Source organism: Balearica regulorum, chromosome 3 (genome assembly GCF_011004875.1).
Source record: "Balearica regulorum gibbericeps isolate bBalReg1 chromosome 3, bBalReg1.pri, whole genome shotgun sequence".
NCBI lineage: Eukaryota > Metazoa > Chordata > Aves > Gruiformes > Gruidae > Balearica > Balearica regulorum.
The window spans coordinates 64,937,707-64,954,945 of NC_046186.1; the positions used below are offsets into that span (position 1 = coordinate 64,937,707).

The window sequence follows — 17,239 nt, forward strand, 5'->3', positions numbered from 1 at the left end:
GGGGGCAAGGAGACCTCCACAAACTTGTTCCGCGCTGGCCGCCGAGCCTCCAGCGGGCGGGGAGGGACCGGAGCGCCTCAGGCGGTTCAAAATGCCCGGGAGCTCCGCGCTGCTGGAAGGGGCTGTGGCACAGGCTGACGGTCCCGGAGAGCATCCATGTCCCCCGCCACCCCCCCTCCTGAGTCTGCTTCGTGAGTCTTGCGAGACAGATACGGGTATCAGTAGCTATCAGTTTCTGTGTATGTTGGGGAGGGTGGTGTGTCTTCTCTAAAAGCCCCCGCCCCCGCCGAATATTCGCAAAAAACCTCCAGTAGAGTTTTCACTGCTGGCTTAACGTTTGGACATCTATTTTAAAAGCTAGATTTTTTTTTTTTACTGGATTCCGTGAGCTCTTTTTTCCTTGCTGTATAATGGAAATAATGATCAATAAAACAAGTTATTCTTTTAAGGGAATATGAGCTTAGGTACATCTCAGCATCCACCCATTTTGCCTGTGACTTGAAGTGCTTTTGATGCTAGCTACCTGGTGCACTAATCAGCAAGAACCTTAACTTACATCAGCATAACTGTGATACTTAAAATTGCTTTAAATTTTTATTTTTCATCCATACATAGTTATAGCAATCTGTGGTACTTCATACCTGTTGCTGTTTTATTACTGGTCTTTCAGCTTGATGTTCTGTGGGTTGCTTCATTAATTGTGTATTACCCTTGCACAGCAGCCATGCTAATATCCTCTGTACTGTTCCAGCTTTAGTATATGTGCTGCTGAAGTGCTGGTATGTGAAAGGGAGTTCACTGAGGAGATGGTACTTGGTGCCTTCTCATTGGGCACCCAGTGTCCTGACAGATTCGTGCAAATCTTTGGAGACTTGGAGCAGCAGTGATTGTTGTTCTGTCAGCAGTAGATATACACTTTAGGATCATTGGTTCAGAGATTGTAGCCAGATGTATTATTATAGTTGAACTCAAGAGTTTCTTTTAAAAGCCCTATTGTTTCCTTTGGTTATACAGAAACCTTGGATTCTCCTGATGCTGCTATCAAGATACCTCCATATCAGCTAAGGTAAGAACATTTAAATGTTGAATCGCATGCAGCTGTGAGTATTTGTGAAATTGAAGTAAAAATTTGAATTAGAAGTGAAGCAGACAGAGGAGAGGGTTGAATCTGTGTGATTTCTTTAGTTTGTAGATATACATATCTAGGCTGGTAGTAGTGGATAATTTGCTGATGAGCCCTTGGCCTATAGCCATGAATGAAATGTAAGTGTTGAAATGAGCATGAGTATGTATAATGGTGACACTTGGTTCGAAAGGAGTGCTGTCTTATGGTCTAAAGAATTTTCCTTCTAAATGACAGGCTTCAGTATAAGTGATAATGCTTCTCAGTGTGCTTGTTTTCTTTTAAATCTAGATCAGATTTTGTTTACTGAAAATAAATATTGTAGACACTGAAAGGTTATATTGTCATATAGCTAGGACACTAGGTAGGAACTAAAATCATACAGTTTCTATGCCTACTTCTTCCTTTAGCCTGCTAGATTATCTTGAGTAAGCCTTCTCCATTCTTCCTGCCTCCATTTGTACAACCATAAAATGGGGGAGGTGGCACTGCCCTCATTTATAGATCTATTTAAGATCTCATTTTGGAAATGCTGATTGCTATGGAGAAATTAAATAGGCAAAATTATTCACTGTCCTTTCCAACAGAACCATTAGGAAGCATCAAAAAAAACTGGCAAGTGCACAGTTCAAAGCAGGAGGACACTATTTCACGCAGCTTATAGTTAAGATGTGAAAAACTTAGGCTTGCCTTATTAGAAAATGTAATGGATGCTAAGAGTTTGCATGGGTTCAAAAAGTACCTCAACAAATCCATGGAATTCATCGAAGTCTGTCAGATGCAAAGGTACCCCTTCTTATTCAGGAGTCAGATATGATTGACTTTATAAGAGAGTATGTAGTAGTGTTGCTATAAATTTGGCCTGTCTTGTAGTCCTCCTAAATATCCCCTGTTAGCTGCTGACAGTGGTGATACTTTTTTACCACAATATTAGTCTCCTGGGGGTATTTTTATCACCTCATTACTCCCCACTGCTCCTTTCAGATATGCTTGGTGCAGCTTTGTGCAAGGAAAATTAGGGATTGAAGAGCTAGTTATTCCAGACTGGTCACCAAATAGGGAAGGAATAGAGCAGTTCTTTTGCTGCTCTGAAATCCTATCAGCTGTAGTCCGGAAGGGGCCTCAAGTCAATGGGGAATGGATGCAGCACAGGTCTGACATGACCAGTGCCAGACACATGCATTTCCAACACAGGTTGGGCAACTGAGAACAGCTGGATAAGTAATTCCCAGTGGCTCCATTAGAATTAGATTATGTTTACTTGGCACTGTGGTTGGAGAAAACTTGGCTCTTTATCTTCCCATTTATCACCCTTCATTTTTAATACAGTATATGGTCTCTCTTTTTAAGTACTACTCTCATTCCCTATGAATTACTAAGTTAGCTGTTACCACATTTCTTCCTTTTTCACTTGCCTGCTGCCTCTATACAGATACGCCTGCCTTTTTCTCTTCTTCCTCCAATGTTCTTAATGTTGTATTTAGTTGGGATTTTTTTCCACTGTAAATCCTAATATTTTTAAATAAAGCTAATACTTTCACAAGTATAGCTATGATGAAGTAAGCTCTTAATGTTAGACTTGTCAGTAGCAATGTACTCAATATTACTGGATGCTTTACAAAATAAAGGATGCACTAGAGAATTTGAATAAAAGCTTTGGTTGCGGGGTCCTTGGTATGATTCTGCCACATGACTTCAGTGTGGGAGATGTTGCTGTCACCAGTACTCTGAGCGACAGTAGTAAGCTCTACTCTTCATTTTCTGCTAACAAGCTACTGCCAGACTCCAGATCAGCACACTGGGCCACATCTTGGACTGGAGTTCGCTTGTATGATGTGCAAATTAGATAAAAGTTCATCTTTGCTTGGTACTTGTTAAAGAACAGCACTGTGATGGCTTGGTTCCTAACACTGTGAAAAAATAGCCTTGAAAATAGAGCAATAGCAATGACCAGAAATGCAGCCAAGATGGGTGCAGGATGGAAAATCCCGACCATGTCGCTTTCCTTCTTTCATCTTGATCAGGTGCACATTGCATCATCTGCTGTAACACAGACCAGCCCCTGGCTGATCATCTACTTTGAACCTGCCGTTCACCCTTTCTGCTGTAATATTTTTGGGTATAGTAGCAGAGCCTGGGGATGAGGTCTGGAATATTCTGTGATACTAGTTAGAGTGAAGGTATGTATCATCTTTCCACCAAGTGACCCTAGTCCACAACTGGGATCTGAGATCCGTAGTGGTAACATATTGAAAGTGTTAAAGGCAGTGTGCCAAATAGTTCTGGGGAAAAATACATGTTTGCGAGGTCTCTTCTAAGAGCAGCAGTTGAATGAGCGGAGTAGTGCATGTTGGGGAAAATGTTCCAGCTTGTTTAGTAGGAAAGTTTGATGTGTCTTTAGAGTATGCTGAATACAAGGAAAGTATATCAGCACTTCCCTACAGTATATTTGGGGAAGTTAATGATCTAGGGCACATCTATACTGCATAAGAATGGAGGGACAGAGATGACTGATTTGCCATGTCCAGTTGAGATAGATACTGGCTAGGTTTCAGAAATAGTGAATCCAGTAAGTACCCCAATCAGTATTGTTTCTCTTGCTCCACAAAGCAACATCTGGCTTTCACTAGCAAGTTGTGCTGGTGTTACTGCTGTTTAAAAGGATGACCATGCCCTTACCTAAGTCCTTCTTTTCCTTCTGTAACTGAAGAATGAAGTCTGCTCACGAGAAGGAGAAGGTGTATAACTTCATAATCCCTTTTTCCCCCCCTTAAAAAGTAAAAGGCTATTTGATAGTTTTGAAACCACTGTTCTAGATAAGTAGAGGTTTTTCATTTAAGACCGTGATCCTAGCGTGAGAACGGAACAAGTTATCTCTTTGCATTTCCTCAGACTGTGACTAGTTGAGTTCAGGGATTTTTACATGTGTTACACCAGTTACATGCTTATCTCCACTATACTGTAGAGGTAGATTACTTTTATGTTCTGATCTATCCTCTCTTGGGTTGGGCTTTTGTTACTGAACACCAGGCAGGCCACATGGTAGTTTCCTAAAGTCTGTGCAGTCAGTTAGGGGCTTCAGCTGTAGCATTTGTGTGGGAGCTGTTCCCTGCACTTGTCTGGTAACCGCTTAGACAGCACGTGCCTGCTGTGTTTGGGAGCACCTGGGGTACTTCTGCCCCAAGGGAGCGCAATGAATGGACATTCAGCCTGTAATGTTATTCTTTAATTAGTTTGATAGAGATTTGTTGGGTATGTCTTCAGGGAGCTAAATGAGACTATTTTGCTGTTCAGCTTCCTTTGATGTTAATTGGACTTATGAGTCCAAATCCCAGTTAATGACCTTGCATATTAATTCTAGTGAGGGTCATTATTTAAATGTCTCACTTTCTTCAGAAATACAAATCTCCAACAAACAGAGGCTTCTCCACAGGGTCCTGTCAGCTCTGCCTTGAGATAGGAATATGTGTGCGCTTTTTCAGTAATTTAACTTGTGATCGGACTATTGAGCCAGGGTATGGAATAGTAAAGAAGATTAAAGTGGACCAAGATGGAAATGACCTTGAGTCAGTTCAAGACTTTGCCGTAGATGTCCTGTAAATTCTTGAGAAGGGAGAGTCATGTAACCCATTGGTAACCGATCCATTGTTGCCTGCCTAGTATGATGTTTGTCTCTGATGAACAGGTGTTGTGAAGATTAGATATACACTAAGTGTTTGAGGAGGCTGAATGGATGACTTATAAATAATGAATTAGATAAAAGGAATTGATGTCCTGGTGTTTTAGTTGGTGAATTGATCACGTGGAAAATAGCTTAAGAGAGCTTAATGTTGTCCGCCAGCAAACAATTGTTTGCTACTAAGTTGGGCTGCATTCACTTCAGTATGTCAAGATGACAAATTCTGCCCTAAGGCCAACGACCTACCCTAAGCAAGGCTCTTGTCCTGGCTAATTCCTGGCCAGTTTCTCCATTGTGATTTTAGAGGCTGAAATACGATCTGTAAAAGGTAACCGAACAGACACAAGAAAATGAATCTTGAAAGAGAATGTTTGATCAGAGCAGTTTAATACTCACGAGGATTATATATATATATATATATATATATACACACACACACCCCCCAGAAAATAAAATAAGAGGCTAGATAGCGCTTGCCAGTCACATAGTGCTTTGAAAAAACTTGGTTATACTAGAGTTTTTTGGAATGCTTTATGCAATTAAGTTATGCCTTATAGACTATATAAAACTTAGTGGCTTTCTGTCAGCACGGACTGGGTGCTGTAAAGGGGAGGATGGTTGGGACTTTTGAGGGAGGCTGTGGCTTGGTGGGTAGTTTAGCTGTTGTGTTTTGGTGTTTTTGTCCTTACTGGAACCTGGAATTTTATACTTCTTACTACATGCCTGGCATTCTTCATTGGAAATTATTTTTATTATCGTTGTTCTAAGACATTTTCTGTAATTTCCAGGTCTTTTTACTGTCCTGTCACTACTTTTCTTCTGACCAGAACAATGGCAAAAAATGGTTTTTTGCCCTTTTGTCAGTGTAGCAGAAGCGTCACTGCAGACTTGGGTTTGAGCTGTGGAGCTTGCATGGCTGGTGTCTCTTTATCTCAGAGAAACGTGGCTGAGTGCAGAAGATGTGTAGGCAAGACTCTCAATAGTATAAATTCCTGTTCATACCAGCTTAAAGTTTCCCCTGTGGACTTTAAAGTAATGACCATGAGACACGTTGATGAGTGAAGCATTCTGGCATAGTAACTCATTTACATTCCTTCTTCAAAGAAGAACCAGAAAGGCTTTCCAAATGCTTACTTATCTCTTCAACATAGCTGTACACTGCACATCTCTGTACCTAAAAGTTGCAGAAAGTAATTGAAATCAAATGGAGGTACAGGCTCAAGCCTTCAAGGCACCAATTCTGCGTGCCTAGTTGGAGAGATATGAGTCTTGGCTTTCAGAGGTGCTAAGTGTTTCTAAGTCCTTTTTGTGTTGGTAGCAGTTCTTATGTTCATTCCTGCAAAAGCTTACATCCCTCTGTTATTTCACATTGCCTTTCAAAAATAGCCAGTATTTCTGGGGATTAGATCTGGAAAGTCAGAAGTCAGTGGTGAGTAGGGTCCTCTGTAATAACCAGCTTATGTCTAGTTCTGTCCCCCCCCATTTATGTCCCAGTAACAGAAGTAATCCTCAAATTTAGCTGAACTCTGAAATATCTATCCTCCTTGCATTTTTTTCCTATAGTCACGGGAATTTGTGGATGAAATTGGTAGTTCTACTCTGCCATTTATTTTTGCATCTCTAGCCTTGCATCTGTCATACTTCTTTAGAAGTAGATGCAGCTTACAAACTCTTCAATAAAACAACATGCTCACACATTTTAGCTTGCATGTGCTCAACAAGTAATAAAAGCAGTAAGTGTGGTGTGATCACCACCAAACATCCAATGCCATGGAGAGTTCCAATCCACTTAGCTTTGCAGGTAATTCATCCACTTAAGTAATCTTGAGGCTTGGGATGCATTTTGGCTTTTCCATTGTGAAGAAGTGTTTGTGATTTCATCATTTTATTCTTTTCCCATCTACTTGATTTTGTTCATAATTTCAGTTACTTTCTACTGGGAAAGTGTGAAGAGGGAAGCTGGTTGGTCCATCTGTCTATCTATCTATCTAGCTATCAGATCCCCTGACCAGAAGAAAGGAGCAGGGAGGGAGGAATAACTGTCTCTGAGTGGTTTGGGGCAGTGTTTTTAGCATACCTCTCTCTATTTTACTCTCTTATTTTTGAAACACTTTGCTTCCTGCTTTTGCTGCCACAGCCATCTGGCATTAAGTGCTCCTGTGCTTTCCTCCTGAACCTGACTGCTGGATATGTGACTCAGGCAGCTCAACCATTACAGAGTTGCTATCTGGCATTCAGCAAGTGGATGATGAGTTGCCTGGCAGGCGTCTGGCCGAGAAGAGATTCTAGTGGCAATGTGGACTGCTGAGCTGCATCTCCTGCATTGGCAGTTTACAGGCTGGATCCAGACTTTTGGGGGCATTTATGTAGCCCGTTTGGCATTTTGAATGGTGTATGTGTTCTGGTCTTGATTTAAAATGTTGTATTCCTAGCTCTAATGTTGAGGGGTGGGTGAGGGGAATATTTGGATCAATCTGCACGTTTAATCTGGGATATCTAACTGGCCCTATTTCTTGTCTGATGGGCATGTATTTTTATCTCAGCAGAACTTTGCATCTGTTCTGGGACCCCAAAAGACAGCAGTGTTGGAGAGGAAAGGGGCATATAGGTCAGTTTCCATCATGCATGTCTGAACTCTTGCTGTCAAGACAAGATACCAAGTGTTGGAAGGCCTCTAGATCTAGGAGTCCTTAAAGACTAGTCCCTAGGAGTCCCCAGCCTAGCTGGGGTTATGGCTTTTGAAGATATCAAAGGTTTGGTATTGTCATGGGAAAAGGTGCACGGCTTCTGAAAGATTATTTCTGTTACTCTTACTTGCAGATTTGTGTGGGCTTGTTTTTGTGGGTTTTTTTTGTTTTGCTTTGTTTTTTAAAGTGCAGTGCTTGGTGTTTCTGAAACTAACTTTCTGCCCTTCCTGACTTTTTGTAGTATTGAACCTTAATATTCACCACTGCTTTGGGTCTTTTTTCCTGTTATGGATTCTTCTGAAAGTCCATTCTAGATTTGTGACAAAAGCCCACATTGTACTGGTTTTGGCTGGGCTAGAGTTGAATTTCTTCATAGGAGCTGGTAGGATGGGAGTGTGGAGCAGCTGGGTGGGGCTGAGCTGCCTATTGGGGTTAACCCCCAACATAAAGCTACTGTGGGATGTAATTCATTCAGTCCAGGAGTAGTACCAATAAATATGAGAGCAGCCATAGTTTTGAGTGTTTGTCCAATTTCTAACAATAAATGCAACTGAAATATTGCCCTAAGGATCTAAGGATGATAATGAGATAGCAGTTTTTGTGTTTGTTTTAAACATCTGATCATTTTTAGTGCTTGCAGAGGAGAAGAAAGTGAGAACATTGGGAGGCTGTTGATAGTTGCCTTAGAGAATGAAATACAGTTGGACAGGGAGACCAGGGGGTGGAAGAAGAGAAGTGGCACTGAAACTGAGAGGACTGTTTTCCTGCTGAATGAGGCTCGACTCTGCTGTGATCTTTGTGTGGTGTTGTGCATGTCATGACTTTTCTTTGTTTTGAAAATGAAGGGGTGAGTGGGAACAATTAAAGCCTTTTCTCACAGTTCTTTTATTTACATTCCATGAAAAGTTACAAAGGTGCAGAAAATGCACTACCTTTGGTTTCCTTGAATGTTTGGTTACTGAAGATATTGAATATGCTAAGGTGCAGTGAGCATAAAATTACATAATGCATTGTAAATGTGGGGATATTTTTAACAACCATCCCTTAGGTCTGTCAAGATTTAGCATTGCACTACTGTGAGAGTTGAATGGAGTTGCAGATTGCAGCATTGAACTTCAAAGTGTAACTAGTAATGACCGGAAATAGTTCTCATCCTCCCATTTCTTCATCAAACTGTTTTGTAACTAACTCTAGGCCATACAGCTGTAATTGAAAAAACAAAGTAATTTGCAAGATGTCTGTGCTGTAGTACCTCTGTGTCTCTTTTCTGTCCCCTCAATCCTACCCCATCCCAGCATTGTAAAACTTCTCCTGATGGAAGTTTAATTTTCATAAGGTGCTTTATTTGTTGTTTTCAGTGTACTGAAATTTTGACACAGAAATGTTTTCACTGGAAAAATTCTCAGCTTTCCTTCCAAATACAGGGAAGAGAGGTTTCATAGAACAGCTCGATAAACTTTCAAAATTGTAGGCTGAGCAAGTCCAGCGTGTGCTCTGTCTCAGGCCAGGAGGTGTACACTAAGTAAGGATGGATACTCTGCTCCTCACCTCATCTTCATGCTGTGCTTCAAATTATAATCAATAAAATCACCTAAAGGATATAGATTGCTTTGTAATGAAGATCTTGTGAAATTTAGGTGTGTCATCAAATTTCATAAGAGCAGAGTTAGTAAGTAGCTGTCATACCATGTGCACAAAAGGCAAAAATCTACTGGGGTGGATGTTCTAGGGAGAGTGATGATAATGTCTCATAGAGAGATTATGCTACAGCTTTGGAGACAGGAAGCAGCCTGATTATTATTTTGGTCTTATCCACTTTAATATTGTGTAGAAACTTTTGCTGTATCTCTTCTTCTCCTCTCAGGCAAAAGTACATGGTGTGCTTACGTTTTTTTGTTTTGTTCTGTTTCACTTTCATCTTGACAACAGTATCAGGCTCCTATCTAGGAACTTTGTGTTGAAATCAAGATGTTATTAGTGAGTATAGCAAAGAAGCAAATGACCTTAGAAGCGCTCTCCAACCGAGTGACTGTGCTGAGCTATTTAATTATGATTGTATGAATTCTGTGGTCTTGGCTGCATTAGGCTGGATGGAAGATTAAATTGTTCGTGTTTGCCTTTCCCGTGAGTAGAGCTATAGTTCTGCTGGTATGGCAAATCCATTTCTCTTGGCAAGTGTGTAAAAAACCAAAAATTAGAAATGCCACTGTGTCACTTTTTTAATACCAAGCAGTATTAAATTGCAATCTCATTCAACATTCCAGGTTGAAAAATTGTTCTAGCTAACAAACTGTATGAAGTTACACTTAGGCATTATTCCTCAGTTCCTTTTCCTTATGTCATTAAGTGTCCTCTGATAAGCAAGTCTTATGCTTCCCTCCAGAGGCAGGTTCATTTTGGTGTTGGGTGAAGTGATAGCTTTGTGTCTTGGTTTGAAAAGCCAAAGGAGGGGGGGAATACATGAAACAAAGAGGAGGGAAAAAGGAAATACTGAGCTGGAGGGGAGACCCAGAGGGAACTCCAAGAGAGACCTGATGTCAGCAGATGAGGTGAGAGAGAATCAGATACAGAAAGAAAAGTAGAGTTAAACCTCAAGTCATATGAAAAGAAGCCTTTCCATTTTAACTGGATAGAAGTGAAGAGGTTTGTACTGTTTGGGGAGAAAAAGAATTTTTTTTTTTTTTTTTTAAAGAAGCTGCAAGTGTTGAGGAAGAAAAATCATAGAATGGTTTGGGTTGGAAGGGACCTTTAAAGGTCATCTAGGCCAACCCTCCTGTAGTGAGCAGGGACATCTTCAACTAGATCAGGTTGCTCAGAGCCCCATCCAGCCTGACCTGGCTTTCACCCAGAAATTATAAAGTTATTAGTAAAGGTGAAACTTCACATGGTTATGTGAGAGGAAGATCTCTTGACATGGTAAACATGCACACAAGTGTCTCTATGCTTGTGAGTAACTGGAGTAAAATCCTGCCCCTGCTGAAGCCATCAGAATTTATATCAACATAGTACAACAGCACTCTCTGAATTGTTTTGTGGTTTGTTTTGGGTTTTTTTGTTTGTTTGTTTTTCAGGATCTGTAAACTGCAACACCAACTGCTTGTTCATTCTTATGTAGTGCTGTAATATCAAAGTTGTCTGACAGTGCGTGATCTTGTAACGGTACAGCATCATAAAGATAATTTATTGCAGTTTTTTGTTGAAAATAAGGGTTCTAACTGGAAGGCTTCAAATTTTGTCTTTTATCCTATTGCTCTAGGAGGTTTCTAAGTACTATCAACAAACTTGTATTTGCATAGGTATACAAATTTTAGTGCTGAAGGAGTCTGTTGAAGTCATCTAATCCAATAGAATCAATCATAGAATGGTTTGGGTTGGAAGGGACCTCAAAGACCATCTAGTTCTAACCCCCCTGCTGCCATGGGCAGGGACACCCTCCACTAGACCAGGTTGCCCAAAGCCCCATCCAGCCTGGCCTTTATGCAACCTGGCCTTTATGCAACCTGGCCAGCTTCCTGCGCTGTGGAGTCACGAGAGCTTGCCCTATATTTGTACACTGCAAGCTCCAATCGTCTGTCTGAGGTCAACTGTAATACTCTTTGCAAGTGGGACGGTCGTATTTCTGCTGTAGATAAAATTAATCATTCCTCTAGAATGTGAGCAAGGACTTAAAATCTTCTTTCTTGAAGAGCTGTTGCTTGAAAAAGGATATATTTATTTCCTGTTCCTCCTCCAGGTTTTAAGTACTTCCATTATGAACCATAAAGTTGTTGGTGGAGTATTTTATCAGTGTTCTCTAAGCTAGCACAGGAAAAGAAGAGTTATGAGTATTTCTACTTTTATATGAGCATATGTACATATATACACTGCTGGAGTTTGTTTTACACTAATTAAATCACTCCCTTTTTGTGTAGGGACAGTATTTGCTTCTGTTTGGTTTATTTAAGGGTAACAGCTAGGAATACCTCTAGAATTTTGAGAATTTGTCTTTATCCTTTGTTTTCTCATGGTGGGCCAACTTTTCTGCTTGAATAAGTAAGGCTAATGGAGTTACACGCTGTGATACTTTGTTCATTTTAAGCAGCCAGGACTGAGAAGTTCTATCTGAACTGTCAATGTTACTCTGACTGAAAAATGTCAGACTCTGGCTATGACTGTTATCCTGCCTAACAAACAGCGTATCAGAAAATGGCAACACCCGTGAATCAAATTCTTATCTGTTCTTTGACTGGGCTGTGAATTATGGTGTATAATGCAAATTGTATGCTGATAAGGCCCTGCTAAATTTTGCTTCTGCTATGTAACTTTCTGGGGGAAGATAATGCAGAGAGATGTCTTATTTTTAATCTCTTTTTATTTTTAATCCCGTTTCTGAAAATTAATATAGTTATCACCATTTGTATGATGGGAAATAACTCTTACAGTGGTGACAAATACTTCATTTATAGTGCCTCCTTCCCTAAGTCAGTATCATGGAGGTGAAGGTGGGTCATGAGACTGTGTTCCAGGCACTAACAAGAAGAAGTTCAGATCCAGCTATTTCCTACCTTCATTACACTTTTCATCATGAGGGTGAATTAATGAGGCATTATTCTCCTCTCGCTAAAGGCCTTTTCCACTACAGTGAGGATAGAAAGATTTTCACGATCTCTTACTTACAACAGTAATCTGTCTTGCTCTGACCTTTTTGGCAGTCTGTTTTGACTGGCCTGTCATAGCATCCCTTGTGACAGACCTGCAGGGAAAGAGGTAGGTTGATGAGCCATGGCAAACTTGGACGACTAGAAAGGTCATTGTAACCCAGCGTGCTGAATATGAAGGCTATTTACATTCTCATGACTCATTCTGCAGTTTACAGAGCTGACAGTTGTGGAGTGGGGTAGCTCAGGAAGGACAACCTGTGCTCCTGGAGGTACTAGTCCTGGATTATACACTTGGTTCTGTCTCTGACCTTTTTGCTTGATCCTGGGCAGGTCGCTCAGGATTCAGTGCAGATACCATGGAGGTCTAGTGACAAAACTCCGGGTAGTCTCAGTAGGAACAGGACTGTGTCTTCATCCTTGGCGCTCTCTGCTTACTCTGTTTTGCAAGTACAAGGTCCACACTTACCAAATGCTGTTTTCTCTAATGGAGTGTCTGTTAGTGCAAATGGCTACTGGTTTCTAGTGACCTTAGAATATATACATATATATATATTTTTTTTTTTTTAATTGATCTTCTGGGTCAGGACAGGAGGGCAATTGGCACCTTTTGTTTTGAAGGGAGGGGGCTGCCATCATGTTATACTCATTTGTTCAGTATGTGTTATACCAGATCTTAATAGAAACACTGTGATTAAGAAAGCTGTTCATGTCTGCAATTACTTTCTGTGCTGTAAAGTCATTCTTCCAGACCCTTGTTCTGGAGTGACTCTCACCATATCCTTTGCACAGGTGACCTTAGACAACAGCAGCAGATAAAGAGTGGACACAACAGCCAGGATCTGTTATTGGTGCCTCTCTCTCTCTCTTTTTTTTTTTTTTTTTTTTTTGGTGGGGTGTGGGTGAGTAGTGGGTTTGGTTTGGTTTTTGAACTAAGCTGTATTTTGAGAGCACTGCTGTGTGGATATATGCAAACAATGCAAGTAGCGTGGATTTCAGCATAGTGCGCTGCTTATATTTGAGCACATCCTTTTTCTTCACTATCATTCCTTCTTTACACCATCTCAACTTCTTTCTTCCCTCTAGCTTCTGTTTTCATTGCTTTGTTTCATCTGTCAATGCCCAGGACACCTTATCCTGAAGCTTTTGGTAGCTTCTTGGTAGCTTTCCCTCTTCCAAGTCAAAGGTGCTCCCTTCCTTTTGTGCACCCTCTGTGTTGTACTTGACTTGTCTCATTCAGGTTTCAGCTGGTATTTGTGCCTAAAACTGTGTGGTTTATGTCCGTATGTCCACACCTGCATGCATTAGTGTGGCAACTTAGGAGTTCAATGTGAAACTAGTTTCTGTACAGTAAGGTAAAAACTAGTCAAACATTGTGAGGTATCTCTGCAGGTGTTTTATAGCTGTAGCATGGAAATGCTAAAGATTTAATTGACTGGGTAACAAGAACAGGAAATGACACAATGGCAATTAATTTTCTCCGAGAATACAGTGCGAACACAGGCTGCAGCAACCTTAATTAGATTTTCAGTTAAACATTTTTAGCAAGGATGGGAAGTTCAGCTAATTGAATCTGTTCTAATTTCCATCCTCCTGTTTGTCATTTTTTGCTCTTCGTTTTGGGAGATATCTCAAGAAACAGCTCTCATTGTTCTCTGCTCATTGCAGTACGTGATGACAGATGGTAGGCAACATGCTGATGTGCAGGGTAGCTACACATAAGCCATAGGAGCTCCCACCTGTCTTCATTGTAATGAAACTGAACTGGATCCACTCCAGTGACTTATGACTGCCTTCCCATTCCCCTCTCCTCCCAGTCTCCATCCGCTTTAATGTGAGAATAAGTTTGCTGTGTATTAATAATGCTCCAAACGTTTATATGCTGTGCAGTGAACTGTATAAAGTCTAAAAGAAATGTGGTTTTCTGCCCTGAAGAGGTGCGGGTCTAAATAATTGTCAGTTTTTAGCATCCCTGCAGTTAGTACTATACGCTACTGTGATTTTTTTTTTTTCTTTTTTTCCTGTGTGTCTGGCTGATTGAATACCAGTTAATGCACAGGTACCTTGTTTTGGCACCTGTTGATCTACTAAGTTCAAATGTGAATTCTCTCCCAGAGGGTGATAGTGACAACTTCTTTTAAAAGAGTATGTCAAAGTCACAAGGTTAAAGTTTGCACTTAAAGGTGCTTTGTGGGTCAGAGATGTATTGCTGTGGCACAACTCTAAACTAGAAAGTCCTATCACAATTTACCTGCATGCTACATATATGTTCCCAGGTCCAGGCAAAGCTGGCTGTAGATACATAGGCAGTAGCCAGCTCTGTACTGGCTGGAGGATTACTGCCTGAACCCTGGAGTAGATGTTTTGGCAGTTTCTGTAGATCTGGATGATATAACACTCTGTGAGGAAGTATTTCCTGAATGTTTGGTAGTTTGAGCTGTTTTGGATACTAAACCTGCAGGTTTTAAGAGTCCTTCTAGTTCCATTGATTCCAGAAACATTCCAGAAAGGAGCTTCTCAGAAAATTGGGCTTTGTGCCTTCCTGTTTCTCAGAGTATCCTAAATGAAGCAAGTTGTTAGCTTTTAGTTAGAAACCTATTTTAAGATACACATGTAGTCTGTTTCAAGTTCTTTAGAAATCTGCGTAATTCATGTTTCTTTTAAAAAGCTTCTTGTGGTGTTATGCCAAATGGCCTTTTTCAAATTCCCATGACCTCTGAAGAAGGTACAAATATGAAGAGACCTGCAGATTCTCAAGAGGTCTTTGCAAAGTACAGAATCTTGCTAGGTTGCGTAACTGAGCCATGCTTGTGATTCTCAAGCCTTTAGTTCATCGTTTAAGGAATGGGTTGCATTTCAAAGAGCAAATAGCAGATTTGTGCTCCTTGGGGTAGCTTGTGATGTGTGATTTTTTGGGAAAGGTGGAGAGAAAGGAATACCAACTGAACACACCCAAAACAGAGTTGACTTTTCAGAGTGGACATTCAGTCTCTTCTGCAAACAGGGTCCACTGAAGGAGTTGCAAGTTAGGTTCCCCAAAGCTGAGACGGCCAGTGTTTGGTAATCTCCATTTAAGTTTTTTAAAAAGCAAGTTCAGGTTGTAGACTGCCGGTTTTAGGGGGAGGTTGCTAGGTTAATGGGCAGACTGTGGCAAAGCATGGCTTTAGGTAGCTTTGACAGTATGTCTGAAACTGCATTAATCACTATTGCTCTAACCTAGGGCTTCTCCTTAACTAGTTACGAGGAGAAGATTTGTGAGAGGAGCAGAATATGCATGCTAGTCTACTGCATGTGTTTTGTGTCGGAACTCGAACCTTTAGAGTTGTAGGAGAGTTAGTCAGTACCTTAATCTTTATATGCTTTTGGGCAAATAAACTATTTAGTGGGTCAACTGAAACTAAGTGAATTCAGGTCAAAGGCAGCTCACAGGACCAAAAGAGGAAAAACACTTCATTTTGGTATTTTTAGAAATTAAACATCTTTGAGTCTGCTTTGAAAAGACAGGATTTTTGGAGATGTGTTTGAATGCATTGAGACTTGACAAAGAAGAATACTTCAAATGGAACAAGTCAGGGCTTTTTGGTTTCCAGTTGGGTGAGAAAAGACTCAACTAGTTGTTTTCTGTTCTGTCTTATCTTGCACACACTTGTCTCCATGGGGAAGAAATGAATGCAATTCCAAAAGGGCTCCTTGGGGTGCAATGCAGACAGCTGGAGGATCAAGACTCTTAAGGGCTGGCACAGACTGGTTTGCCATAAGCAAGTATGTCTATACAGATGCAAAGGTAGACTCTGTATGTACAGGTAGGTGCCTCTTATGATACATGACCTAATGAAGTGTTGTAAATCTTCAGGGAGACTGCAGTTGGACATGGGATGAGTATCTCTGATCAGGAATGAGTTTCCTGCCAACTAGCAGGGTTGGCCTAAAGGGCTTGTGGTTTCTAGGTGTTCCTCAGATGCTGCAGCCCTTCTCTGATAAGGAGCAAGGAATAAAGAGAGAAATCACAGCTCCAGGCACTGTTTGGTTTGGTCACTAAATTAAAAAAAAAAAATCAGTATCTGGGCACTGAGTCAAAAGCATCTAAAATACTATCCTAATTAGTGATATATTTTAATATTAAAAAAATGGTGGTGTTCTGCAATCAAAGTACAGCTTAGTCTAGCACATGCTAATTCAGGTGTAAACAAAACTCATTAGTGTACATTTGCTTTTGTCTGCACCATTTATAGTTGGGAGGGAGCTAACATGACAGGACACACTGTACTGTAGAGGAGGCCATAGACCAAAACTTGACTAATAAAAAGTGGATTATGAGACCACTTTTCTAGCAACCTGAATATTAAACAGAAGGTAAGTGACCGAAGTGTAATACTTATCACACTGAGTTGAAAGACCACTAGTGATCTGTGAATTCCTTCATTATGCTTTGCACATTCATGGATGCTCGCAGAGGGCTAACAGTTGGGAAGTATTTTTGTGAAATTTCAATTAAAAGGCCATTCTTAACAGTATGTGAAGGAATATGCCAGCTTTCTTTAAAGGGTAAAAGTGCTTCACAGTGTTGTGAAGTTCTCCTTGATACAAGTGCTATCTTATTGAAAGTGATACAGCCCTTCTGGAATGTTACAATGTTACTCCTTTGAATACTAATTTTAGTTCCATTGTTCCCTCTCACTTTTTTTTTTTTTTTTTAAAATTTTCCTCAGGGAGAAGTGTCTCCTTCCTCTCCAACTGGCTCTGGAATCAAAGAGCATGAAGCTGGCCCAACAGGCTCTAGCAGGGATGCAGGTATGGCTTTAGAGTGGGGTGTGTTAGTAGACATTGGGTGTTAAGGAAATCTAGGCTTTTCTTTTGAAAAATACTACAGAAAGTGTCTATCATCAGGTGGACCTAACAATACTGTTCATGTTTCTCTAACAGTGTTCAGAAGTTACAATGCAAGTAAAGGCTGGTGATTCTGTAGAAGCTAAAAATGTTAAGCACATAGGTGGGAGTTCCTGGCTTTCAGTGTTGAAATGGAGATGTACTCTACCTTCTGTGGCCCTGTGCTACTCTCAATAAGCCTTCCCACTGCTAAATGTCTTAGAAACTAAGCTGAGTCAAGTTTTTA

At 40.6% G+C, this 17,239-nt stretch overlaps 1 protein-coding gene across 9 annotated transcripts in view; it reads left to right on the forward strand.

Annotated features, from left to right (window-relative positions):
• ARFGEF3 (ARFGEF family member 3) overlaps window positions 1-17,239 on the forward strand; it is a 101,159-nt gene that overhangs the window by 667 nt on the left and 83,253 nt on the right. For all 9 annotated transcript variants that reach the window (XR_012834548.1, XM_075748234.1, XM_075748235.1 and 6 more), the window contains exons 2-3: window positions 1,015-1,066; window positions 16,836-16,917. Coding sequence is in view for 8 of the 9 variants with exons in the window: in XM_075748234.1 (XP_075604349.1) it covers window positions 1,015-1,066; window positions 16,836-16,917 (134 nt within the window). In the remaining variant the exon portion in view is untranslated. The remainder of the gene's footprint in view (window positions 1-1,014; window positions 1,067-16,835; window positions 16,918-17,239) is intronic.